General features: G+C 36.4%; 1 protein-coding gene across 2 annotated transcripts; it reads left to right on the top strand.

Moving 5' to 3' along the window:
• The first annotated feature begins 1,194 nt into the window (after positions 1 to 1,194).
• RRAGB (Ras related GTP binding B) lies at positions 1,195 to 27,504 on the top strand. Of its 2 annotated transcripts, XM_031445058.2 has the most exons (11): positions 1,195 to 1,896; positions 2,729 to 2,762; positions 5,577 to 5,676; positions 9,945 to 10,028; positions 11,950 to 12,016; positions 17,648 to 17,870; positions 20,349 to 20,444; positions 22,618 to 22,740; positions 24,769 to 24,860; positions 25,925 to 26,040; positions 26,967 to 27,504. In XM_031445058.2, the coding sequence occupies exons 1-11, from the start codon at positions 1,805 to 1,807 to the stop codon at positions 27,062 to 27,064; spliced, it is 1,125 nt and encodes a 374-aa protein (XP_031300918.1). In that variant the 5' UTR covers positions 1,195 to 1,804; the 3' UTR covers positions 27,065 to 27,504. The 2 variants fall into 2 exon arrangements, with proteins under 2 accessions (XP_031300918.1, XP_010983166.2); XM_010984864.3 differs by lacking the exon at positions 9,945 to 10,028 and having other exon boundaries at positions 1,196 to 1,896.
• Positions 27,505 to 27,833: the final 329 nt, after the last annotated feature.

The following is a 27,833-nucleotide window of genomic DNA, read 5'->3' as shown; positions in this document are numbered from 1 at the left end:
GTATCTATATGAGATGATGAATGTTCACTAAACTTACTGTGATAATCATTTCATGATGTATGTAAGTCAAACTATTATGCTGTACACCGTAAACTTATACAGTGCTGTATGTCAATTGACAATACAATATTTTAATAAAACTGGAAGAAAACAGTAATAAAATGACTTTCTAGTTTGGGACTTAACGTCTTTCACCACAAAAGGAAAACTAGAACAGGAGCTGATTAGGGGACAGCTGGTAGGGAAGAGGGAGATTTAGCAAGTGATAGAGTTAAGGAGGCATGGTCAGAATAAAATGAATTTTTCTTGAAATATGTCATTTGTGGTAAGAAGGAATCATACAGTATGGAAAATGGGGACATCTGGGGGTAGACAACACCCTGTTTCTGTCGTTTCTCTTTCCTTCCGTCTGTCCTTCCTTCTCTCTTTCTTTTCAAGTTCTTCTTTCTTTTCAAGTAATATATACATGTGGTTTAAATATATACATAGTATATATATTTAAAAGGATTAAGATGAAAAGCAACAACCCCCTCACTTTCTATGCCCTGCCCCTCTCCAGAAGCAGCCCCTTTGAACTATTTCAGACGTTTTTCCCTTGAGTCCCTACATCTAAATGTGTTATGTATATGTCTACCACTAGTCCTTCAGTCATCAATTCTAGACTTTGTCTATTGGCTTTTTACTATGGTGTATGATTCGTTTCCCATATTTCCAGTTGTAAACAAGTAGGGAGATGAGGGTGAGTCTTAAAATTCCTTATGAATCCCTGATCACAGCAATAACTTTTATTGCGCGCTATGTGGAAGACACATTTGTAATCACTTTGGATGTATTAACTCACTTAATTACAAGCTCAGTTATAGGGATGGGACTAATAATAAAAGCAGGACGATAAAGATTTAAAAAACAGGAAAAAAAAAGTTAATGTTGGGCCTTCCTCATTGAAAAACGTTAAGGGTTAAATAGCAGTTAAAAAAAAAAAAAAAAAAGGCTAGCTTTGACGCACTGAAATTCCAACCGTCTCCTTTAATTCTCCGCAGCGGCGCTGGGGCCTGGTTGCCCACAAGGGAAGCCCCTTCAGACGGGCAGCACCCAACCAAGCCTGTGGCTGAGTCAGAAACCGGGCCACGTGACAGCGACAGACGGCACTCTGTCTTTCTCCGCGCAGTCTCTATGGTATTTTTCCCAGACCACCCGCCCCTAGGGAAGCGGCCGTCAGGTGACAGACTCCGGGTTTACGGCAGGTGCCCACGTGATCCTGGCCTGCAGTCCGGTGGTTGTGGTGAGGTACCTGCGCTCCTGAAGGGCGGGCGGTTAGGTCGTCACCGCTGCAGCCACTGGCGGACTCTCCCGAGCAGCGAGGCTCGGGAACAACGAGCCGGCTGAAGCATTCATCGCTTAGTGCCTACGGCACGGGCCTGCTCTTTCCGCCACCTCTGCCTTCGTCATCCCCACCTCTTTGCGGGTGAAGTCCCCTTTGGGTTTCGAGACTTTGGGGCCAAGGCCCAAACTCGAGACGAACCCCTTCCCCAATCCTTCTTTCCTTCTCATCCTCCATCTCTTCCTTTGCACCAACGAATCATTTAGCCTTTGAGCTGGCCAGCTCGGCGGTGCCTTGAGGCCAAGTTCGAGGCGGTAAAGGTAACCGTGGGGAAAGCAGCCCCCCAGTGGACAAAGGCGGAGGCAAGAATAGAGCAGGCCTAAGGGCCGCAGGCGACAAGAATAGGCGGCAGAGGGGGTGAACAAGGAAAAAAACGAGAGAGTACTGCGTATTTAGAAGGGACTGGAAAAGACTTGTTGCACGATGGAAGAATCTGACTCTGAGAAAAAGATGGAGAAGGAGAATCTGGGGCCGAGAATGGATCCTCCCATAGGGGAACCGGAAGGATCGCTTGGGTGGGTGAAGGGTATTATGTTAAACCTGGAGGGGGGAGGTTGCGCGTTCTAACTGAAGAGAGTATTGTGAATTAGAACACCCCACCCATGAGAAATTGCTTTGATTTACCAGTAAAGTTGCTTTTGGGTATTGGATAAACTGGGAAGAGTACTGGTTGCTATCTGGGTGGAAGCAACCCTTGGGACAGGCCTGATAATCACTCCGGGGAGGGGGATGTGTTCTAATTGAGGAGGCAGTTATGAATTCCTTTGAATTATCCATAAAGGAGATTTGACACCATCATGTTGAGGATGAGAAGACTAGGAAGAGGGTTGGCATTTCCTGGGCAGCTTGAGAGTGCTTTCTGTGCTAATTTGTACCTGAATTTGAGACTTGTGTTTTATATACCTTGTGCTTGTGATAAGTGAAAAATGACTTGGAAGAACAGCTGAAGGACTAAAGATTTTTAAAACATGCTGTCTTAAAAAAAAGGTATTCAAATATGACAATATTGCTTGAATTATTAAAGCACTTGTAAATGTTGCTTTGATAATTTTTTTTAAGATGAAGGAAAGGTGAATCTTGAATTTTAATGGCTCATCTATATTTCTAAATAAATCCTCCCAAGCACTATCTCCTGAGCACAGAATCAGGAAAGAAGAAGCATAAACCCAGTTTTATAATGTAGGAAAATGAGGGCCTCTACTTAACTGAGGTCCCTCAGACAAATGTACTCAACTGTTGTGCTAAACAGTGCTCTTTTCCACCTCCACTTTTTTTTGCTATTTCTTTAATTCCAATTTTTAAGGCAACTGGATCATAGAAACTCTGTCTTTTGGTTTATATCTGCAGATGGGTGCTACCAAATACAGCCATGAAGAAAAAGGTAAGATGTGTTAGGTACATCAAAACCACGAAGGTAAAGGTAAGAAGTTACTGGTCAGGAAATAATGTGGTGCATATTTGCCATCTTTTCTGGACTGTTGTAGGAACTTCTACATGTTCTCCCTGACTCTTGTTCCCTTCTTTGTTATCAGGTTTAATTTTTCTAATATATAAATCTAACTAGGCCATTCACATACTTAAGAACTTTTTGTAACTTCCCACAGCCCACAGAATATAATCCAAATTACTTCATCTTGTAGAAAGCCCTTTAAAAATCTATTCCTGACTAAACCATCTGCCACACCTATGCACCCTATCATAGCTATGCAGAATCTGTTTTTCTCCACATTTACAAATTAACTTGCATTTTGTGCAAGTCATATACACACTACACAAGCCTTTGCCTGGACATTTATGTTGAACCCAACTCAAATGTTACCACTGTAAGGTCTTACATGAATTCTCCAAATGGAATTGAACACTCCTTCCGTTGTGCTTTTATGGTACTGAGCTCTACCTTGAGGTTTAGGAAGAATCCATATGAGCACAGCTCTGGAGCAAATTCCTGTACCTTTTGAGCTTTCAGTTTCTTCATTTTTAAAATGGTGATAATAATATTCCCTATCTCATAGAATTGTTATGAAGTTTAAATGAGCAAATGCATGTAGAATACTTAGATTAGTACTTAATACAGTTGGCCTTGATAAGTCTTTCATAAACTATTAAAATTAGATTTCTTAAATTGGAAAACAAAAGCCCATAAAAAAGAATGAAATATTGCCATTTGCAGCAACATGGATGAACCTAGAGACTAGTATGTTTAATGAAATCAGTCAGGCAGAGAAAGACAAATACTATATGGTATCACTTATATGTGGAATCTAAAAAATAATACCCATGAATCTATATACGAAACAGAAACAGACTTAACAGACATAGAAAACAAACTTACGGTTACCAAAGGGGAGAGGGAGTGGGGAGGGACAAATTAGGAGTGTAGGATTAACAGATGCAAACTTCTACACAAAATAGATAGGCAACAGAGATTTACCTTTGCACAGGGAATTATACCCAATATCTTGTATTAACCTATGCTGGAATATAATCTGCAAAAAAACCCTCAAAACAAAAATGAATCACCATGCTGTGTACCTGAAACTAACACAATATTGTAAATCAACTATATTTCAGTTAACAGAGAAATGTACTGTATTTAGCCCTAACTTTATCTAATAATTCAGTTATATAACTCCAGTTTGATAAGGAAATGTTCTTGATGAGCCTGTCTAAAGTTGCTATCAACAAAGGTGCCTAAAAATAACAGAAATTGTACGTGATTAAGAATAAAAGCAAAACTTTTTTCTAACAATTTTAGACTGGCTCCTCAGTAACATTTCCTTAGTAAGATAAACTTATGTAGCTAAATAGTTAGATTACATTGAACTTGAGTGCAGCATACTTTCATTAATACTCCATTAATATTTGTAATTGGAAATTTTTATAAAATATCTTGGAATTGAAGTTAGAATATCTATTCCCTCATTTGAAAAGCAAGGTAATTGGAAATACATTTAATAAATTTTAAGTTAGAAAAGACTCTTAAAAGTTACCTCACCCAATTCCCTCCTAGTGCAAGAATCTACATCATCTTTAATAGGTGTTTTTTCTGTCTTTGTTAAATGCTGACATTGACAAGAAGGTGTTTACCTTCATGTGACTACCCTTTCCATTGGACAATTCTCACTGCTAAAAATTTGCTTCTTTTATATCTTTGTTTTGATAGCCTGCTCATTCTTTTGATTAACATATTTTGAGCATCTGTTATATGTTAGGCACTGAAGACTCAGTGGGATTCTCCCTGCCATTCAGGAGCTCAGTCTTGTGAGAGACAGGCCAAAAAAGAAGATTGGATAACTGCAGTGCATTATGGTTTTTGCAATGTCATAAGAGTGTCATGGGAGGACAGAGGTAAAACACACCTAAGCCAGCCTAGGGCATTGTAATTAGAGAAGCTTATTGAGGAGATGATTACTGAACCAAGTCTTGAAGGGTAAGTGGAGCTTAGCTGAAGGATGGAAAGGGAGTGAAAAATTACTGGCAGAGAGTACAGCATTATACAAAGACATAGAGCTGGGCTCCCTGGAGACTTGGGAGCAGTCAAAGGGGCTACATGCATTTCAGTTCAGTTCAGTATGGCTGAACTCTACAAGTTCCAGGCCAGGAGTGGTCAGAAGATGAAGGCAAAGGAGTAGATAAGCCAGATCAGGGAGGGTCTTGTATGTAGTTTAAGGACTTGATCCTGTAGGTGATGGGATGCTTTTAAAAAGAAAAAAAAGAATAATTAATGGAACAAAATCTTGAAGATAAGTAGAAAGGATGAGATCAAGGGCAGAGGTGGTAAGGTTGACCCTGAGCAGGAGGAAGAACTTTCAGTTATACTGAAATACCCTGCCAGGTAGTTCAGTGCATAAAACATTAGATAATGAGAGATTAGGGTTCAGTTTCCTCTCAAGTTGGTATTCCTCTAACATAATTCTGAATGTATGATAGTGCATATTAATGCCATAATAAATTCACTGTGATTCTATCACCAAGAGAATGACTCATGACAGGTAAGTGCCTGGCCTCTGGAATTCTAGATACCTTTGCAATCACCATTGGTTGGGGAACTAGTGAGTTACAGATAGCCACACCAGGTTGTTAGTTCTGTCACTTCAGTAAAACATCAAGGATAGGAGAGAAATAGATCCTTTTAGACTTGATTTGCTGTTGATTGCTGACTTCTTTCCTCTCTTTTTCCCCATTTTGTCCTTAGGTGCTGTTGATGGGTAAAAGTGGGTCTGGTAAGACCAGCATGAGGTCTATTATATTTGCAAATTATATTGCAAGAGACACACGTCGCCTTGGTGCAACAAGTAAGATGTTTTATCTTATTGTAAAGTCAGGTGATCTTAATTATTAATAATCTGCATAACACACTTGATTGCTGTAACTTGGGGATGCAGAGATTGACAGATTTGTTTTTGAGCATGTTTCCCTTTTTTTCACTCCTTTTCAGAGGAATGTGACCTAATTCTGGTTACTACTGCTCGCTCTCTTGGGGAAGTTTTTTCCTTTCTAGGTTACTTACCAAATGGGCTGCCCTTGTCCAACTTCTTTTCTATCTTGCTCTTTCTTAAACAAGCATAGGGGCCCTTTTGTTTGTTCATTTGGGGGGAGGCGTTTGTTTTTAACTGTTATTACATTAAAGGGAAATTAATTGATAGGTATTAACCAGCATAACAATAAAATCTAAGATTTTTTAAAAGCAGTAGTTAGTTCTAGTCTTCACTAAAAGGTAAATTGCTGGGATTGGGGGGCTGTTGGACGGAGGTTATCCAGATCTGTACTCTACTGCTTCTCTACCTGGCTACACATAGAAGTTCTCATTAGAGTTCTAGCTTTGACTTGAGAAATGTTTTATTGCCCTTTATGGTTTGAATGTTCAATCTGCCTTCTTAGTATAGGCTAGCTGGGCTGCCGTGGCTACCAGTTAAGTGGATTTATGCTCCTGGGAGACCCTTTCTGTCTCCAGGCTATAATGCCATTTCATTTTGTAGCATTCAAGCATTTCTGGATTCTTCCTTGGTCCTTGGCCTCTATGTGACAAAACTATTGCCCTACTTGGCTTTCAAAGATTCCTGATCTGGGTTGCTAGCATCTTGAACATTTTCAGGAATAAGTCATCCACTACTTCATAAGGTATCTCACTCTGGTTTCAAGAATGACAAACATTTTTAAAACGCCCTATATTCCAGACCCTAGGATACAAAAGAGAAGGAAACCTCACTTTTGTTCTTAGAGTGTAATGTAGACTCTCATAATTGAGGAAGCTTTAATGATTAGAAAGTTATTTCTTATTTAGAGCCCCAAATCTATTTCCCTTTATTTCTGTTAGCTTATACCCTTTCTGTTCTCTTTAGCCTCTACAAATATTTTAGTGTGATTAATGTCTCCATCTATCCTAGGCATCCTTTGCCTCCCAAATCTTATCTTCTTTAAGTTAAACATCTCCAGTCCCTCCATGTATTCCTCATTTGACATCATTCTGAAGCATTTTAAAGGACTTGTTTGAATGTGTCTATATATATTTTTTAAGTGCTGAGTCTTGAGTGAAGATGTGGTCTAATCAGCACAGAGTAGGACTATTACATCTCTTGCTCTGGGCATCACACTGCTGTTAGCACATTCTAGCCCCTACTCTCCTTTTGTGAAGGGGCCTTCATTATACTGAGTCATATGAAAAATATACCTTTTCATATATATTGTTATTAAAACACATATCCTCCTTCTGATTCTTGTGCAGTTAATATTTTGAACCTAAGAATAAATTTTTATCTCTATTATTCAGTTTTGTTTGTTTTAGACCATGATATGTTTCTGTACACAGTGTTTGCTAACTATGAAGTCCAAGACAAGTTACTATCTCACTGAGACTCAGTTTTCTGATCCATACAAAAAGAGTTGGATACTGTTTTCATTTTAACTACTTATTCTCTCATCTGATATATTAGCTATCCTTCCTAGCTTTGTACAATTTGTATATTTGATAAGCATCTCATCTAGTTTTCATCAAAGTCATTTATCAAAAATTTTGGTTAAGACGGGGTGCTATGGCCTATTATGCCTTGAGAGACTTCCTTCTAGAAAGTACCTGTTCAGACTTCTCCCTGTTTTGATTTGCTATATTTTAAATTTTTTCTGCTCTTCCAAGTTTAATATCTGGACCTAATAAACACAGTTTCAGTAGATTAGAGGAAGCTAATGTTTATTGTATGCTGTTTTATTTACTTTGGTTCTCACGTTAACTTCATTTCAATAGACTTAGAAATGGAGCTCATGCTACAGCTGCAATTCCTGGCAGATTTCTTTCTCTTTGTATTTTAAATTCTGCACATTTTATTGAAGTGTTTTTTTTCTAGTCCAATTAATATTTTTGTTTTTAGCTAATCAGCAGAGTTGATTGACTACCCTAAATCTAGTGAATAGTCTTGCAACCCAAATTTCAGAGCTAGTCAAGCTACTTAAAATAGTTTTAAAATAATCTAGCAGCATCATTAAAAAAGTTTTAGACAAGATATTTGCAAATTATATGAACCCTGTACATTAAAGCAGGCCATTTATTTAACAGATGTTTTCCTGGAGCTTCCAGGAACAGGGCTCTTGATCTTAAGGATATCTCAATGGGACCATTACTGATAGTACTTTATTAGTAATTACTGTATTTCTTAAAGGTAGTAAAAGTATACTTTAAAATATAATGCTGGCCTTAATGCTTTAGTGTATCTTTAGTTTGTCATTGCTGAAGAAAGGTCTGAGTTCTACTGCTAAACTTATAGACTAATTAAAAATATTATGTATAGTGTATTGCTTTTTACTTACTATTCATTTTTATGCAGTTGCTGATTTTCTTTAAAAATACTGGAAAAGTACTTATTCTAAACTATTATATCACCTTTAATGTTTTAGTATTTTTATAGTTTGTCATTGCTGAAAAAAGCCTAGTTTCATTTTGTTAAAATTAGAATCTACTGTTTTGAAATTTGAAGTAAGGATACAGAATGGTGGTGTAATTAATTATTAGGGGGCTGTTAAAATGTGTTTGTTGAAATAGTAAACTTGTCAATAAAATTGTGAATATGAAGTATTTTAGTCTCAAACACTGTTGACGTCTCCAAGATTTCCTACCTTCTCAAAATTCTCTGTTCCCTTGGCTTTTATTTAATACTTTATTACCCTTATTTTATTCCTGTATCTTTAACCATCCTTCCCTTTTAAAAAACAAGAATATTTTCTTCTTTCTGCCCCATAAGTGTATGTGATTTCCCAAAGCTCTATTCTTGGTTCTTTTCAGTTGCTATTATGACAACAGGACAGAAAGACTAGGAGAGCCAGAGGGCCCTATAGGAGACATGAGATTAAAGAGGGAGACAGAAGGTGGGGGTTAGATCATAAAGCTAAGTCAGGTAGTTTAAACTAAACTGAGGGTAGAGGGCAACCCTTAGAGTTTCAAACAGAGAGGTAGTAGGATAGATTTCATTATTTTTAATTTAAAATTTTAATTACAGAAGTAATACTTGTGAAAAATTCAAACATTATAGAAGTATGGAAAGTCTACTCCTTCCCTCATTCTCAGGCTTACTTGCTAGGGACAATCACCATTAGTAATTTGAGGTTACCCTTTTGGCCTTTTTTTTTCTGGGTGTATATAGTCATACATAGACATGTTATATTTTTTTTTCTTTTTAAAGAAGAATGGAATAAAATCTGCATTGTTGAGAGATCATTTTATCTGTAATATGAAGGATAGATTGGAGGGAGACAAGGGTAGAAAAAGGTTGACAAATTGGGAGACGGTTTTTAGTAGACCAAGTAAGAGATGCTGGGGGCTTAACTTTGGTTAGGGTGGTGGCAGTGGATATGGTAAGAAGCAAATGCATTTGGGATATATTTAAGAGGTAGAGTCAGTAGGATTTGCTTATAGGTTTGGGGGGAATAATGGGGGAAAGAGTAGACTCAAGGATGAAACTAAGATTTTGGCTTAGACTGAAAGAGGAATAGATTTTGTGGGAAGAATGGGAGGAGAATGAGTTATATTTGGATACATTGAGTTTGGGATACTTTTGTGGTTTATGCAAGTGAAGATGTCCAATGTATGATTCAGAAAGGGAAGAAAGAAATCTGTATTTTATATATATATATCTATAGATATATATCCAAATGGTAAGTAAAAAATATGAATTGACTTGCTTGCCTGCGGGAAGAATACAGAGTGAAGAGTAGGTGGCCAAAGATGGAATCCTGTAGAACCCCAACATTTAAGGGACAGAAAGAAGAATAGGAGACTGTAAAGGAGGATGTGCCAGAGAGGTTATAGGTATGATATCAGAGGCCAAGAGAAGAGAATCTTTTGAGAAGAGAGTAGTCAACAGTGTCATGCTGCAGAAAGTAAGACAAGGACTAAAAGTCCACTGGATTTGATAATGGGGCAGTTGGTTACTTGATGAGAACAATTTCAATATATGGGAATAGAAACCAGATTTCTATCCCATGTGCTCAGTATCTAAACAGTCACTGAATCCTGTCACTTCTTTTGTTATTGTCTTTCCCTTTCTCAGTAGCACTTCTTTCCATTTTTTTTTAGTACTAGACCGTTTACATAGTCTTCAAATTAATAGCAGTTTGAGCACCTACTCTCTCGTAGACTCTGTTGGAAATACAAAGACATGTAAGATATGATTCCTTTTCCAAGGAGGGGGAAGTAAGGGGGAAAAGGGAAGTAGTTTGAGCACCTACTACGTGCCAGGCACTTTACGTATGATAACTCCTTTAATCCTCACAGTAATCCTGTGAGGTCAACAGTATGCCTCCCACTTTTTTAAATGGAAGAGGAAACTAAGACTTGAGGTTAAGTGACTTACCCAAGGTCACACAGAGAGGTAAAGCTGATATTTTAATTAAGAACTGTTCGACTCCAATGCCCGTGTTTTTTGTTTTTTCTTTTTTTTTTAAGATAATGCTTTGCTGATTAGGATCTAGTTTATGAGAAGATAAAATTGCACAAGAGTTAGATGGCAGTCAATTTAAGCAACAGCTTCAAGATAGCTGCAGAAGAAGCACTACTGTGTGATTGATTATCACATAAATTATAAAGATGATGATTGCTAGACTTTACGCAGTTTCCAGGATAAGAATTTTCATTATTCCTCCTTGTGATTTTTAGTGCCTGGCAGAGAGTAGATGCTTAATAAATGTTTAAATGAATTCAGAGGGAGTGATGATGGTAAGTGGGGGTGGCCAGTTAAGGATTTTACAGGATGTGGGATTTAAGCTGGCTCTTAGAAGATGAATCTAACTTTGGAAGAAAGGTGGGGAGGATGTTCTAGGCAGATGGACAGAGCAGGCAAAGTATAGGGTGGGGAGGGAAGTGTAAGGCAGAGGTCGCAAACAGGCAGCCTGTATGCTGGATGAGGCCTGTAGATGTGTTTTGTTTGGCCTGTGCAATGTTTTAGAAAAATTGAAATTAGTTATCAATATGTAAAAGTTTCCATAAAAATCTGGATTTCCTACTACTATTGAAAAATCTAAAGATCTGGTAATTCTGAGCCCACACGTTCCTGCATGACAAATGAGCTAGAGCTGAGTAACTGCTACCCACTCCATCGTCCCCTTGGGTGGATATTTACTCTCCATACATGATCAACTTCGCTCTTGTACATTTCCCAGCCTGGCTCCTGTTAGCAAGTTTGCGACCCCTGATGTGAGGTATGTTGGGGGTTGGGGAGGTAGTGGGGTTTGGGAGGACTATGAGTAAACCAAATTGGACTGGCAAAAGGCTTTATTAAATCATTGGGGGACATAAAGATAGATTGGAAGCCAAATTCTGAAGGACCTTGAATGCTCCCACTATAGGCGTGGAGGAGCCATTGAAAGTTTTTTTGAATGGGGAGTGACATGTTCAAAGTAGTGTTAAGAAGATAAACCTGGCAGTAGCCTATAGGATGAAGCAAAGTGAGTAAGGCTTCCTGGTGGGAGGTAATTGAGGAGCTATTGTAGTTGTGTAGGCTTGAGAAGGTAAGGGCTTTCCCTAATGTTAGTGGCAGGTTGTAAAATGAACAGTGGAATTGAGAGAGATTACAAAGGAATGGCAATGAGTTGAATGTGGACAGAAAGGTCAAAATGACCCCCCTCAAAATGGGAAAATGGTAGGATCATTAATCAAAATAAATCAATAGAAGGAGTGAGTTTGGTTGTTTTATGTTTGTTTTGTATTTGGTTTTTGTTGTCATTTAAAATTTTTTTTTTGTGAAGGCTGTTGGCAGGTCAGAAAAGAGCTCTTAAATGGTATATGTCTCTGTCTTACATGTTGAAATTTTAACAGTATTATAATTGGGAATTGTTTCTGCTCTAAGCACTAAACTACTAAAAAGTAAAATGACTTACATGAGAGCCAGTTCTGTAGCTCAGGGTAGTTTAGGTGCCCACCTTGCCACTAAACCACACTACTAAGCTGAAAATCACCTTCTTGTTGTAGCTTTGAGCATTTCACTCCACTTTGGTTCTTCTAAATTCCATGGGTTAGCACTTTGCTTATTTTGAATTTCACCTCACATACTACAATTACTAGAGTTGTCATATTTGTCTTCCAGTTGATGTAGAACATTCTCATGTTCGATTTCTGGGGAACCTGGTATTGAACCTGTGGGACTGTGGTGGGTAAGTACCATCTGCTTAATTATTTGTGCAGCCAAAGGCAGTAATCATGGCATCTGGTATAATCAGCACAGAGAATACACTAGAGTTAACTATCATTTTAAAAAGTACATTAGATAGAAATTACTTCAGAATTGGCACTTGGTTAAATAAAGATCTCTGACTTTTATATAATTGTGAAAATGTCCTCTGTATGTGACATGTTAAGCAGTAGTAACACTATATCTAGGTATCTGTAGTATGAAATAGATTACCGCCCCACCTCTTTTGCAAGTGATGAAATCAGATTTCTTTTTCAGGTGACCTAACACTAGTGCTGAGCTCTTAGCCATCACACTATACCACTTTATTCTTTGTTATTTCAATAATTGTCTCCAGGCAGTCTCAGGACTGTAGATTGGACCTGAGAGCATATATTCTCCAGCTGAGCCCCCACTGTTGGTGGAATAGGAGATAGTTTTTCCTCTTATGGCCAAGACACTTCCAGAATATTCCATCACAAATACAAATTCACTATGCTTGTGTGCCGGGTATTGTACCCTACCCTATGGTTAGGAGCTCCCTACCACATGGTGTGCTTCCCCTCCTTGCATCTCTGTGCTGAAGCAGCAACATGTAGTGTACAGTGGTTAGGGGCCTAAGCCATGGAGTTAGATTGGGGTTTATATCTCAGTTCTTTTAGCTGTGTCATCTTGGGTAGATCATTAAAGTCTCTGAGCTACAGTTTCTTCATCTGTACAATAGGAATAATGATGGTACCTAGTGCCTCACAAAATAAATAAATATCATTGTTAGTTCAGTGTCTCTCAGCTCCTAGCATAGAGCTAGCCATGGATTAGATGCTCAATGAATATTTGTTAAAAGAATAACAAAATAGCCAAATATTCTGTAAGAAAATGACTTCATTATTGCTAGCAGATGGATCACTTAACACCCTAGCAGCTTTCTCCATACAAATCCTTCCTCATTATCACTGCTTGCAATTCTGTCATCTGTGTTGAGAGTAGTACAAGTCTCTTGCTTTTAGGCACTAAGATGTATTGTCACTTTTGCAGATAGGGCAGCTGAGTTCCAGTCAGTTATGAATCTCCCAAGGTCACACAGCTAATTAATAGCAAACTGTAGGACTAGAAGCTAGGTTCATGATTTTTTGATAGGAACTTCTATTTATTGGGAGCATGACATATGCCAGGTTTCATGCTACATTTTTCCCTATAGAAAAAAAAATCCATAGATTTTTAGGATAGCCTCCAGAAATTTAGAAAATTAAGTTGATCAGAATTCCCCACCCCAATTCACTGAATATTCTAGTTTTTTAGAAATTTATTCAGCATTCATTCAACAAATATCTATTGATCACATACTATGTACCACACAGTGAATAAATCATTGGAAGTTATACCATAGTAGATAATACACAGTGTTTGGTGGCTACAAGAAAACCTTGAAAGTACATGTATTTTTTCTTTGCTTCTTTATTTAGTTATTTTTGTTTATTTTTTTAAGATTTATTTTTGTTGAGGTAGCATTGGTTTATAATATCATTTAAGTTTCATTTGTACAACATTGTATTTCTACTTTTGTATACCCTATAGCATGCCCACTACCAAAACTTTAGTTTCTATCCATCACCATTACAATTGATCCCCTTTACCCTTTTCACTCTTCCCCCCACCTCCTCTTTCCCCCTGGTAACACTATTCTGTTCTCTGTATCTATGTGTTCATTTTTGTTTGGTTTGGTTTGTTCATTTATTTTTTGTTTGTTTGTTTTTTATATTCTATGGATGAGTGAAACCATATGGTATTTGTCTTTGTCCATCTGACTTACTTCATTTAGCATAATAACCTCAAGATCCATCCATACTGCAAATGGCAAAATTTCACCTTTTCATGGCAGAGTAGCGTCCATTTTATATGGATGCCACATCTTTTCCATCTGTTCATCTATTGATGAGCTCTTAGATTGTTTCCATATTTTGGCAATTGTAAATAATGCCACAATGAACATAGGGCTGCATTTATCTTTTCCAATTAGTGTTTTCATATTTTTGGATAAATACCCAGAAGTGGAATAGCTGGATTATATGGTAGTTCTAGTCTTAATTTTTTTGAGGAATCTTCGTATTTCTTCCTTAGTGGCTGTACCAGTTTACAGTCCCACAAACTGTTTAAGGTTCCCTTCTCTTCACATCTTCTCAAACACTTATTTCTTGCCTTTTTGGTAATAGACAATCTAATAGGCATGAGATGGTATATTATTGTGGTTTAGATTTACATTTCCCTAGTAATTAGTGACGTTGAACATCTTTTCATGCGCCTGTTGGCCATCTATATGTCTTCTCTGGAAATATGTGTACACAGTTGCTCTGCCCATTTTTTAATCAAGGTGTTTGCTTTTTTATTGTTGTTGAGTTGTATGGTTTCTTTATATATTTTGGGTATTAACCCCTTATCAGATATATGATTTGAAAATATTTTCTCCCATTTGGTAGGTTGTCTTTTTATTTTTTTTATGGTTTCCTTAGCTGTGCAGAAGCTTTTTAGTTTGATGTAGTCCCGTTTGTTTATTTTTGCTTTTGTTTCCTTTGCCTAAGGAGACATCTAGAAAGATATTGCTAAGACTAGTGTCAGAAAGCATAGTGCCTACGTTTTCTTCTAGGAGTTTTATGGTTTCAAATCTTACACTGAAGTCTGTAAACATTTTTCAGTTAATTTTTGAGTATGATGTGAGTTAGTGGTCTAGTTTCATTTTTTTGCATGTCACATTTATTTTTTCCAATACCGTTTACTGAACAGATTATTCTTTCTCCATTGTATTTTTTTTTGCTCCTTTGTCATAAATTAATTGTTCATATATGTGTGAGTTTATTTCTAGGCTCTCAATTCTGCTCCATTGATTTGTGTATCTGTTTTTCTGCTAATACCATGCAGTTTTGATTACTGTGGCTTTGTAGTATATTTTGAAATAAGGGCATGTTGTACCTCCAGCTTTGTTCTTTTTTTTTTTTTTTCAGAATTGTGTTGACTATTAGGGTTCATATGTGTTTTCATACAAATTTTAGAATTATTTGTCCTATTTCTGTGAAAAAATGTTGTTGGAATTTTGATAGGGATTGCATTCAGTTTGTATATTGCTTTGGGTAATACAGACATTTTAACAATATTAATTCTTCCAATAGAAGAGCACAGAATATCTTCCCATGTATTTGTTTCTTCTTCAGTTCCTATCATCAGTGACTTATAAATTTCAATGTTCAGTTCTTCTACCTCCTTTGTTAAATTTATTCCTAGATATTTTATTCTTTTTGTTGCAATTATCAATGGGATTGTTTACCTAATTTTGCTTTCTGCTAGCTCATTGTTAGTGTATAGAAACACAACAGGTATTTGTATATTGATTTTGTATCCTGCCACTTTACTGTATTTGTTTATTACTTCTGACAGATTTTTGATGGAGACTTTAGGGTTTTCTGTATATAAAATAATATCATCTACAAATAGTGAAAGTTTTACTTCTTCCTTTCTAATTTGGATGCCTTTTATTTCCTTTTCTTGCCTAATAGCTCTGGCTAAGACTTTGAGTACTATGTTGAATAAGACTGGTGAGGGTGGGCATTCTTGTCTTGTGCCTGATTTTAGAGGAGGTAGCTTTCAGTTTTTCACTGTTGAGTATGATGCTAGCTGTGGGTTTGTTATATGTGGCCTTTATTATGTTGAAGAACATTCCTGCTATACTTACTTTACTGAGTTTTTTTTCATAAATGGGTGTTGAATCTTGTCAAATGCTTTTTCTGCATTGATTGAGACGATCATATAGTTTTTATATTTCATTTTGTTAATGTGGTATGTCATGTTGATTGATTTGAAAATGTTGGGCCACCCTTGCATTCCTGGAATAAATCCCACCTGATTGTGCTGCATGATCCTTAAATTAATGCATTGTGTTTTGTTTGCTGACATTTTGTTGAGGATTTTTGCACCTATGTGCATCAGAGATACTGGCTTGTAATTTTCTTTTTGTGTGTGTTGGCTTTGCCTGGTTTTGGTATCAGGGTGACGTTGGCCTCATAAAATGAGTTAGGAATTACTCCCTTCTCTTCAATTTTTTTGGAGTTGTTTGAGAAGTATAGATATTAAATCTTCCTTGAATGTTTGGTAGAATTCATCTGTGAAGCCATCTGGTCCTAGACTTTTGTGGGTTTTTTTTTTTTTTTTTGGTAGCTTTATGATTACTGTTTCAATCTCTGTATTAGTGATCATTCTCTTCAGATTTTCTGTTTCCTCATGGTTCAGTCCTAGAAGGTTATACATTCTAAGAATTTGTCTATTTCTTCTAGATTGTTCAGTTTGTTGGAATATATCTACTCATAATATTCTGTTATAGTCCTTTGTATTTCTGTGTTATCTGTTGTCATTCTTTTCTTTTGTTTCTGATTTTATTTATCAAGGTTTCCTCTTGTTTTTAGTTATTTGTCAGTTTTGTTTATCTTTTCAAAGAACCAGCCCTTGGTTTCATTTATCTTTTCTATTGTTCTTTTAGTCTCAATTTCATTTATTTCTGCTTTGATCTTTACTATTTACTTCCTTCTACTGACTCTGCGGCTGTGGGCTCAGCTGCCCTGGTCAGAGGGCTGGGATTGCCTCCACTGTTTGTTTGATTCTGCCTCCTCTATCTGTTCCAGTCTTTCTACTTTTAAATGTATAGGTGTGTGGAATTCTGTAGCATTCTGGTGTGTTGGGTAAAGGTACCTTTGTTGAACTGTGGATGTTTTACTGGTTGTAGATTGAAGGGGAGAGACAAAGGTAGCCTTTCATTCTACCATGTTGCTGATGGCATTCCTTGATTTTTTTGTTCAGGACAAATCTTTACTATTTTCTGCTAGGCAGCTGGTAATTGAGAACTTCTTGGGAAACAGCACACAGCCTAAGGAGCAAAGAGCAACATTCTGCTAAAAACTTGTCTTGAAGCCATTTTCATATAGTTTAGAGTGCTTGACTAGTTATTCATTCTGTAAATATTCATTGAGAAACTACTCTATGGCAGGCTCTGAGCCAAAAACCTGGGAAACAATGGCGAACAGTAAAGGACATAATTCCTGCCTTTAAGGGACTTGCTGTCTAGGGAAGTGAATGCCATTAATTAAAAATTCACACATACATGTGTAATATAATTGTGGTAAGTATGAAAAATAAGAGCAATATATTAATATAGGGGCCTGTGGTGACCAGATTTGCCCAAGTCATTGAGGTCAGGGATGGTTTCTGTGAGGAAGTATGGATTGAACTGAAATCCAGTGGAACAAGTAGGGGTTAATTAGATGTAAAGGTAGAGGGATAGCATGTGAGGCAGAGTGAACAGAATGTGTAAAGGTCCCTTGGTAGATAGACCACAGGTCACTAGAACTGGGGGAATGTCAAAGCATATTTGGGACACAAGGAGAAGGGAAAAAGGTAGTGCAAGGTGTGGCTCAAGAAGTAAGAAAGTGAGGCCAGCCTGATTTGCTGTCATTTGTCCTTTAATTTTAAGCCTTCAGATTATCTTTCACATTGATCAAGCCAACAAAAATAGATCATAAGTAGGAGTGATTAAATGAGGACTTGCTTACTCCCTAGATTTATTTTTTCTTACTAGACAGGACACCTTCATGGAAAATTATTTCACTAGCCAACGAGACAACATCTTCCGAAATGTGGAGGTTCTGATTTATGTTTTTGATGTGGAAAGCCGTGAACTGGAAAAGGACATGCATTATTACCAATCATGCCTGGAGGCCATTCTGCAGAACTCTCCAGATGCCAAAATCTTTTGCTTGGTGCACAAAATGGATCTGGTACAGGAGGATCAACGAGACCTGGTAAGAAATAGAAAGGGTGATGCACCAAATTTGACATACTTCATAAACTTCTTTTATAGAGGTATAGATAAATTTGTACCATTCTGTTTTCAGGGAAAAAATCTCAGCATAAGCTTTCAAAATAAAGTTCTGTCATTTGTTTTTAAAAACACTCATAAACAAATTTCCCATGGTAATGGAAAGATAATATTCATTTAGCAAATAATTTTCAAATTTAGGAAAGGATCCTGACCATGTGATATCACTAAGCAGCTTTATATATTTTTAAAATATATTTGCTGCCCCTGTTTTACTGTCCTTCAGAATAGGAAGTTATTGTCAAGGCTAGAAGACCAAGCAGGGGTGAGATGAAGAAAGGTCACAGCTGTCACCAGGCTGGCTTAAGAAACGGGTATGCACCAATTCACATGCCAACTATACTGTGTTAGGCACAATGCCAAGGCCCTCATAATTGCACTGGTATGGTATATGTATCTTCTTTTCTAGCATAGGAGTTAGTATGTATAAATTTAAACCAGAAAACACATATTAGGAAGGGCAAACTTCTAGCTAGCTATGAGACCCCAGGACTGGCAAGTCACAAATATAGCCTAGCTTCAGTTTGGTCAGTATAAAATAAGAAGTATGGATTTAAAGTGTAAGTGGAAAGAGAAGATCCTCTATTTCCAAGGGTAAAGTTGAGGAAAGCAGTTTTAGAATATGCTGGTAATGTAGAAGAATACAGTTCTTCTTTGGGTTGGAGCCTAGGAATCTAAGGATAACTTTTATTTAAGAATTTTTTTGGTAATAGCTGTGGTCAGGAGTACTTTTTTTTCCATAATTAGTTCCAAGATTGTCTTCAGTGTTCCAGTGTTTGAGTATGTTTTGGTGTTTCTAGGTTAGCTTACAGGCTTTCAAAAACTGCTTGAGAGGGTTCTATATTTGACTCTGAAAAGTACTTTTGAATATCTACTCTTTTTAGTTCCTTCTCCCTCTCACTCTCTCACCAAGTATTAATTATGTTTCAGTTCAGGAGAAAATCCTGTATGTAGCTTGGGTCTTGAGATTTTGAGGGCTTTGTTATTATTATCATTTTCTGTTTTGTTTCCCTGGCCCAGTTTGCAACAAAGTTTAGAGTGTTCCAACAAATGACCACCTTACGGATTTTTTTAATTGCTTCTAATTTTTAGTGATCAGCTTATTGTTTTCTAAATGCTTATATAACTATCCCCAAAGATGTATTGATGTTCTTTGTGGGATTTTAAGCTTAACTAAGGAAAATATACTTTATTTCATTAAAGATTCAGACTTGGAAGTTTCTGAGTAAAATGACTAGGGCGCTTCCTTAAACGTAAGTTTCAGACAAGATAGATGTTTCCCTTTATGTGTGTGTGTATTAGGGTTCCTCAGAGAAACAGAACCAATAAGAAGTTCGTGTGTGTGTGTGTGTGTGTGTGTGTGTGTGTGCTCGCGCGTATAGATAGAGAGAATGAGAAGGAGAGATTGATTAATTTTAAGGAATTGACTCATGATTGTGGAGGCTGGCAAGTCCAAAATCTGCAGGGCAGGGTGATAGGCTGGAGACCCAGGAAAGAGTATATATTGCAGCTGAAGTCAGAAGGCAGTCTGGAAGGCAGAATTCCCTCTTCCTGGGGAATGACAGTCTTTTTCTCTTAAGGCTTTCAACTGATTGAATAAAGCCTACTCGTATTATGGAAGAAGATCTGCTTTACTCAAAGTGTGCTGATTTAAATATTAATATTAATCACATTTAAAAAATACCTTCAAAGCAACATATAAATTGGTGTTTAACCAAATGTCTGGGTACTGTGGCGTAGCCAAGTTGATATATAAAATTAACCATTACAGTCTGAACATGCACTCACGACAAGCCCATCCAGTTCTTATGTGTGTATGTATTTAAATTTGTATAAATAGATATTTTTTCATGTGTATATGGGCAGATATGTGTAGATACACAGCCAAGAAGGATATATATTTGTGTGTGAGGGGGTGTTATATCTATGCAGCTAAATAAATACAGTCCATACAAAAATAATATATCTGAGTGTATGCATATTGTGTATGAGAGAAAAAGATATCTACACAAATTGAAGTATTTTGATTTATAAAATCTTGATACTGGTATATCCATCTTAAAATGACCCAGATTGGGTGACTTGGAATGTTAGATATATTTTATTAAGATTCCTCTGTATGGTAAGTTTTATTTTCCAACATAGTGCTCTCAGTGAGTACTCAGAACAATCCTGAATCAAGCACAATCCTGAAGAATTCTAGTAGCTGTTGCACTTGAAGACCTGACCTGAAATCATTTCTGCCATCCAAGTTTGTGAAGTAATGTACTCACTTAAAAATTCCTCTAAGGAAAGATGAAGTGCCCCTGTTTAAAATATGCTAAAATATTACATCTCAAATTTTGCAGTGAACGAGGATAGCTGTTATATGCTGATCAGTATATTGATCTGTTTACTTCAGATTTTTAAAGAGCGAGAAGAAGATCTGAGGCGTTTGTCTCGTCCATTGGAATGCTCTTGCTTTCGAACATCTATCTGGGATGAAACTCTCTATAAGGTGTGTATGTTTCCCTGAGTTCCCTCATTTTAAGAGCATGAAAAAAAGCTAGAAGGGTATTATCAAATCTAAAAGATTTTAAACTCTTTCATAGCCATCTAGATGTGTTGAACTAAAAGAAGAAATAATCTACAATAAATTGTTTGAAAAATAGCACTTAACCTTAAGAAATTTTGGTTTTGCTCTTAGCTTGGGTCGACATACCGACCAAATCACAGTGAATTAGCCAGTTTGATCATGAGTAATTTGACACAGATCTTCATGACAGTAGAGGTTTCACTGGCCATCATCCATTTTGACCTGTTGTAGTCTCAGTGCTGATTGGAACTGTGTCTAATATTTAGGTACCTTTACAGGATATAAGCTTGTCTGCTTAAGTTTGGATGGCAATAGAAGAACAAAATTTAGGGGAGAGATTGGAAAAGGGAATCTTAGAATGAGACGTTATGCTGAGAGTGTGATAGCTTCAACTTTCATGCCAAATTGGAGACTAGCTTTCTTTCAACCAGAGAGATTGTTTCCATTGCTGGAATGGATACCACACTGCTTGCAATAGTTGTAGAGGTTACAACAATAGCTGTGTTATGGATGAAGCTGAAATTACCTTATTGGCACATAGGCTCCTTATCCTGCTTCCTCCCTTTCTCCTACTGATCTAGTGATTTGAAAGACTAGGTCATTTTGGTTCTCCAGCGGTCAGACGTTTCCCTCAAACTGCTTCTGGTATCCATTGACAAGTCTGGGTAGGAAGGCATCCTTCTCTGTCACTGGTAGCTACAGCCTCAGTATCAACTGCACCTGACAAGTATCTACAGCCAGAAGCACAGAAACCTGATTTGCCAAGGAGAAACACAATTGGACTTTAAAATAGCCACTGATTTATTTTTTTAACTAATTCATTTTTTTCCAATATTATGTTGACCCAGCCTCACTCTAGTAACAGATCATTTGAGATACCTGTCTAGGAAGTACTGTTCTAGATTAATTTGGGCCGAATTTCTCTCAAAGCCTTATTCCCATAGAACAGGTAACCGTGAATAAGGATGGACATGACGCACTGATAAGAACCAACTGCGGTGTGAAGGATGGCAATACATAACACGACCAAAGACAATTGGCTAATCACAACACTGCTGTGAGTGACAATGTCTCTGCTGTGGTTAGCTTTGGTGCCTTCTCCAAGGTAAATTCAGCAGTGACATTAACACCGACCTGGGAACTTGGAACCTGAACCCCCATGCCTAAGTAATAAAACTAATTGGAACAGAGACATGGCACTACTACCTCTTACATCAATGTTGCATAGAGCTGACATAAATTTTTATATTAAGTTTTATTCTACAAGCACTCATTGGATATCTGCCTGATGCTGTTGGACACACAAATGACTAAGACCAGGTTCCTGCCCTCTAGTAGGGGAGAGAAGAACATTGTACACCTTACCAGACAAATTGGAGTGAAATTGAAGGAAGTATTATAATGAAAATTCAAATAAAAGAGCCTTAAGAGAATAGAGGGAGGGTATGGTTAATTTCAATTCCTTATTTAGGTCATACTCTTCTGGATAAAGTCAGTTTTAGGCAAACACACAGTGGACCATTTTTAATTCAATTGGATCAATTTATACAGCTGACAGTAAGCCTTTTGGAATGATAATGCCAATGATTTCTTTTGTAATTTCTCTTGTATGTTATCCCATTGAGGGGAAGGGCCATTTTTCTCTGTGGCTCTGATATTTTCACAAAATTGATTCTTAGATCTATGTTAAATATAACATTACTAGGTTCTGATCTTTAGAGCTATCTACATTATTGGACTTGAATATTTGTTGAATGGCTGGGTTAGAAGCTCTTTAGCCCAGTAGATCAGTTTTCATCTTATCCTAAGGCAAAATGATGAAATTAGATTATTTGTTTATTTTTAATTATCAGTGTAAAGAAGCATTTTATGAGAGTGTTTGAAATGCTAAAAAATCCAACTGAAGGATAAAAATCAAATATTAGCTTCATTGTCTCACTTTATTTGTGTTATATCATATTTGTTGTCAATATTTGTGTAGGATTCAATTATCACCATATTTTGCTTACCGTATGTAATAGTGTATTTTCTCATTTGCAAAGTTCTGGGACTGCCTACCTGTTAGTAATATTACTCAGTGTTTCTGTTCTGTTAGGCTTGGTCCAGCATTGTTTATCAACTGATTCCCAATGTCCAGCAGCTGGAAATGAACCTAAGGAATTTTGCTGAAATTATCGAGGCTGATGAAGTGCTTCTATTTGAGAGAGCCACTTTTCTGGTGAGAACTTTCTGCTCTGCAGATGTACTTCACACTGAACCTTCGTCTGTTCAGCAACAGAGAACATGTTGCCACCTTCACAAAGAACCTTTCCCTCTTGTCATTACTTCAGCATGCATAGCCTTATTTATAAAGTAGTATTGTCGGCAAGTGACCTGAAAGAAGTCCTTTGGTGTGTGGGTCTTTAGTAATTAGCAAAACTTTAATGTTTGCAGGTACACCTTACTAGAGAGTTTAGATTATTTCTGCTAATGGTTGTTAATTTGTGTTAAAGGATTCCTATTTCCTATTGACTTTTATTATGAAATGAGGAGTATTTTCCTTTTGAGAAAACTTGCATCCAACCTCTTTCCCCAGAGGACTGAGTTGAAAATTTTTAACATGGAAGAGATGTAATGGTCAACTCAGTGACATAGATCGGAGTTCAGATGGGGAGGTAAAAGGCAAAGAGACATGTTGGTATTTTTATTTTTCTTATTAATTCAGCCTACTGTGTGTGTGGCCCTGAGGGGGTGTGCAAAAAACAATATTATATTTATAAGTAAAATTTTAAACAATAGTAATAGAAACTAATTTGAAATGTCACAAAGCACTGCATAAGTAATTGCTGATCAGCTTAATAAATGTAACTCTAAGAGCAGCTCACAGTAAATAATTTGTTTCTGAGCTCCACCAATGCTTGGTGATTTTAGATGCATTTCTTAATTTCTCTGAGTTTGGTTCCCCTTTTATAAAATGGAGATAATAATACCTATATCATATGTATATTGTGTGTATTAAAATGGGACAAGGTAACGTTAACCTTAGCACAAAGCTTAGCATATAGTTGGCAAACTATTAAATGATTCCTTTTGCTATTATAGCCAAAGAGGACAGAGAATGCAGGGTACAGTTTTTCCTCCTTCCTTTGTGTAAACGTTATTTGTAACTAGTGTATTTGGAAGTCATCCTTCCTGGAAGCTAAGTGGTACAGCTGAGGCATGGAGTCCTAACTGGAGTGTCTTTCTGCCTCAGTCCATGGCCAGGGGTCACTTGTTTGGAGTTAGACTACCCTGAGCCCTGTCTTTCCTGCTAGTGTGAATAGCAGCAAGCAGGTGAGCTCTTCTGTCTGTCTTGATACACATGGCATGATAGAATCCTGCTTCAGCAGTATTCTCCTGCCCTATCTGTTATACATGATCATAGAGGTTCACCTAATATAAACTCTCTATTCTTCACTAACAGTAATTGGTGGCTTTGGTTTCTCTTGAACACTAACTTTAGGTGTGATTAACCATTTTCACTGAGGTGGTTAAAGTCAAGCAAGGGGAACCTGTTCCACCATTGGTCTAAGAATTATGTTTTGAAAGTATCACGTGGTTTCAGGGAATTGCCTTGTGAATTTTCGTCTGGCAAATGACTTAGTTTTGCTTCCTACTAGAAACTTTACATCAGCCTATAGAAAATAGTTGTGTGGTTTTATTAAAATCTGAAAGTGTTAGGGGAAGTATTTTCAGCTGGCATGGGCATCCATCATAAATAGGTTCATTTATAAATAGTAAATCTTCAGAGTTTAGAATCATTTAGTTAAGACTTTTAAATGTAAAACCAAAAGCCACTTGGTTATAGCCTTCGTTAAAATTAAATACATTAAGTATGCTTCAAGAACAGCTAAGAATTTTTATTAATTTTTCTTTTTTGATTTGTACTTTTTTTTGGATCAAAGACATCCTGTTAAATACTGAAACAAGATGAATATTTAATCATTAAGGTAAGTGAGAAAGAACAGCAGTGAACCAAAATAGATAATAATTAAATGATCTAATAAAATTATAACCAAACTACTGGGTGGGTCATCCTTAGGGATGTTGAAATTATGCAAAATGTTAACAAGATATGAGACAGAGGAAAAGAGACAGTAAAGCCAGTTGCCAAGTCTACCCTGAAAATCAGAGTGACCAAGAGACTGACAGATGTATGCCTTGAGGAGTATTAGAGGGTGATATGACAACACTGCATGGATTTAAAGGGCATTGCTCTTTTTCATAGGTGATTTCTCACTATCAGTGTAAAGAACAGCGTGATGCCCACAGATTTGAGAAAATCAGCAACATTATTAAGCAATTTAAACTGAGCTGCAGGTAAGAGATCTTATGTGATCTATTTATCCCTGGAAAAAGTTTATCATGTTAGAGTGGTTCAAATAACTATAGTACTGCACTTTTTCTATTCAGAATTGTTCCTTAAAGTAAAGATAGAGCTAAACTCTAAAGGCATCTGCAGTTGACTGAAAGGAAAGACACTGTCCTTTAATGTAAACTCAACTGATAAAGAAGAAGAAGCATATGAAAAATAACTAAGCAGAGTGCCTTTTTGTTATGTACATTCGATACTATTTGGGAAGAAATAAATAGAAAATGTCCAAGAGAATTTTGAAAAAGAAGAAAGAAGGAGAATTTACACTACCAAATACCAGATTTACTATAAAACTACAGTAATTAAAATAGTGAGGTACTAATGCAGGAATGGTACAAAATAGAAATCTTTAAGTATATTGTCTCAGCTTTGATTAAATACACTTTGAATCTTAACACTGTGAATAAAGGAAGAAAGAATGGCTGAACATCATAATTTAATAAAGTTTTAATAATCAAAATTCTTATCCTGGTAAAACTTTGATGCCTAGGCAATAGAATAAGTTTATCCCTTTTATGCATTAGCATACTTTGAGACTTTCTGACATGTTTATGCTAATATTTTTAAGAAGAAATAACAAATGACATGTAAATATCATTACCCTTGTTTGTTTTCAAAGAAAAGAGATCACTTTTTGAATTTTTATATAACTAACCTTCAAAAGATATAGTTGTTAATCTCAATGATAGGGAAATTTCAACTTAAGAAACTTCTTAAATATTGGAGAACTTGTTGGTAACATGATTTTTATCGTGAAACTAGGTCTAAGCCTACTTTCATTTCAGTCACTGTCACGTCCTAACCCACTTTCTGCCTAAGTCACTTTGCAAGACATGTTAAAATTAGCATTAGAGTTTCCTTGGAAAACAAATAGGGTTAGTGATTAATTGTCTTAATGAGGTGGTGAATTGAAGTATAATGCTATGAAAATGTTTAACTTAAAAGATAAAAATTTCTTACATTGCTATTATTTTATGTTCTTTATTCACTTTTTTCCTTTCTCCTATAGCAAGCTGGCTGCCTCTTTCCAGAGCATGGAAGTCAGGAACTCTAACTTCGCTGCTTTCATTGACATCTTTACATCCAACACTTACGTGATGGTTGTGATGTCCGATCCATCCATTCGTAAGTTTAAATTAAGCTTACATAGTTTCAAAGAATACACATATTCTTTAAACTAATTGCCCTAGGGATAGTACTCTATTAAAGATACTGAAAAACTATTTTGTAGTGGCAGTTGGTGCACAACACAGTGAATGTACTTAATGCCACTGACCTATAGATTTAAAAATGGTTAAAAATGGTAAATTTCATGTTTAGATATATTTTACCACAATGAAGAAAAAACAATTTTAGTATTAGTGGTAAATGCCTTTTTTATTTAATAGACATATTTTGAAGCTTAAAAATGATTTAGACTCTAGGGTATTATGTTTTCTTCATGGGAACTTCAAAACTCAGATTATTAACTGTAGGGATTTTAAAGAAAAAAGAGCCCAAATATGTGCCTTGTATTCCACATGATATAGATTTTTAAAAGACTAATCAATGTAAGCTCTGAATTACCAAAAGTTGAATCGTTTTATATGACATTGTATATTCCTAAGTGCCATATTCCCCTATTTGTGTTACTGGCATGAAGAGAGTTTTTTGGTGCTTCCATGCCATAATAGCCATAACCATCACAACCATTGAAATAAAAGTTATAGCAGCATTTCCAGGATGCTCCCAGAAATTTAAATTATCTTTTAAATTATCTACCTTGGGTTAATATTGGAATATAACATAAGATAATGGGTTTTACATTATTAGCCCCAAACCAAAAAAGTTTGAAATTTTATTTTAAAAATGTTATGTTTAGAATATAAACAAATCTTTTACTTTTTCAGAATAATTAAACTCTGGTTAACTTGAGCCCTCCTATTTCCGTATATTTTCTGTGACATACCTTGAGGGATTTGGCTCTCTTTTATTTGTTTATAGGTTTTTAATAGGCAGACATTCCTTTGGCTGCTTGTACTTATTGGGTGTCTCTCCACCCCTACCCTTAGCTTCCGCAGCTACTCTGATCAATATCCGCAATGCCAGGAAACACTTTGAAAAGCTGGAAAGAGTGGATGGACCAAAGCAGTGTCTTCTCATGCGCTAAAACATTGCCAAATGCTGTTTCAGAAAAAAAATTGAAATACTATTTCTCAATCTTAATGTTGTATTCGTATATGTAGGCTCTGAAATGTTGTGATGCTTATCACTTCTGTATTTCTTCCCTACTCCCCAGTCTAAATGTTTAACCTTCAATGCTATTTACTCAAATAGCCAGTGAGGAGTTAGAAGATAAACTGTCTATGAAGTTGGTGTGACATAAAAGTAAGTGATATATAAATGTTCTAATAACAAGGTTCTAATAGTGTAAGTGTTCTGATAACCTGGTTCCAATAGTTGTGTATGCCAAAGCCTTTCCCAACATCATCTTGTATTCCTTATCAGCTAGTAACCTGTAAGTTTGGAATATTACTGTTTTCTCAGCATGCGTTAAAAATATTCCTTAACTTCAATTGTAAATAAACTTTTGCTGTTAGGGATTTCAGTGTCTGTTTTTCTTTTCCTTGTTTCTTCAACTTTTCTCTAAGAAACAGCAAATGAATTTCACAGTTATCCTAGGGGAAGGGGACCTGCTGTCTGGGAAATAGTACAAAATAAAGTTGGATGGTAAGAACGAGCCAAATGATAGCCTTAAAGCTAGGCAGAAAAGTTTAGACATAATGTGATAGGAAATGGCAAAAGAATTTTGAAAGAAAATTAACCTAGACTATATGGGCTGACTGATGGCAGTTGGAGAAGCTGTGATAGTAATACAGGCTTGAGGTGTGTTGAAAGTCTATTCCAGGATGAAACTAGAGAAGGAATGAATAAAAGGT

Source organism: Camelus dromedarius, chromosome X (genome assembly GCF_036321535.1).
Source record: "Camelus dromedarius isolate mCamDro1 chromosome X, mCamDro1.pat, whole genome shotgun sequence".
NCBI classification, from domain to species: domain Eukaryota; kingdom Metazoa; phylum Chordata; class Mammalia; order Artiodactyla; family Camelidae; genus Camelus; species Camelus dromedarius.
Note: the sequence above shows the minus strand (reverse complement) of the source record. Positions and strands in the feature narration are given on the sequence as shown.

Excerpts from the sequence above, each read along its gene's own strand:
- RRAGB (XM_031445058.2), top strand. The coding sequence starts at position 1,805 with ATGGAAGAATCTGACTCTGAGAAAAAGATGGAGAAGGAGAATCTGGGG. Across the intron at positions 2,763-5,576 it reads ATACAGCCATGAAGAAAAAG|GTGCTGTTGATGGGTAAAAG; the intron begins GTAAGATGTGTT and ends TTTTGTCCTTAG. Across the intron at positions 5,677-9,944 it reads ACGTCGCCTTGGTGCAACAA|TACTAGACCGTTTACATAGT; the intron begins GTAAGATGTTTT and ends ATTTTTTTTTAG.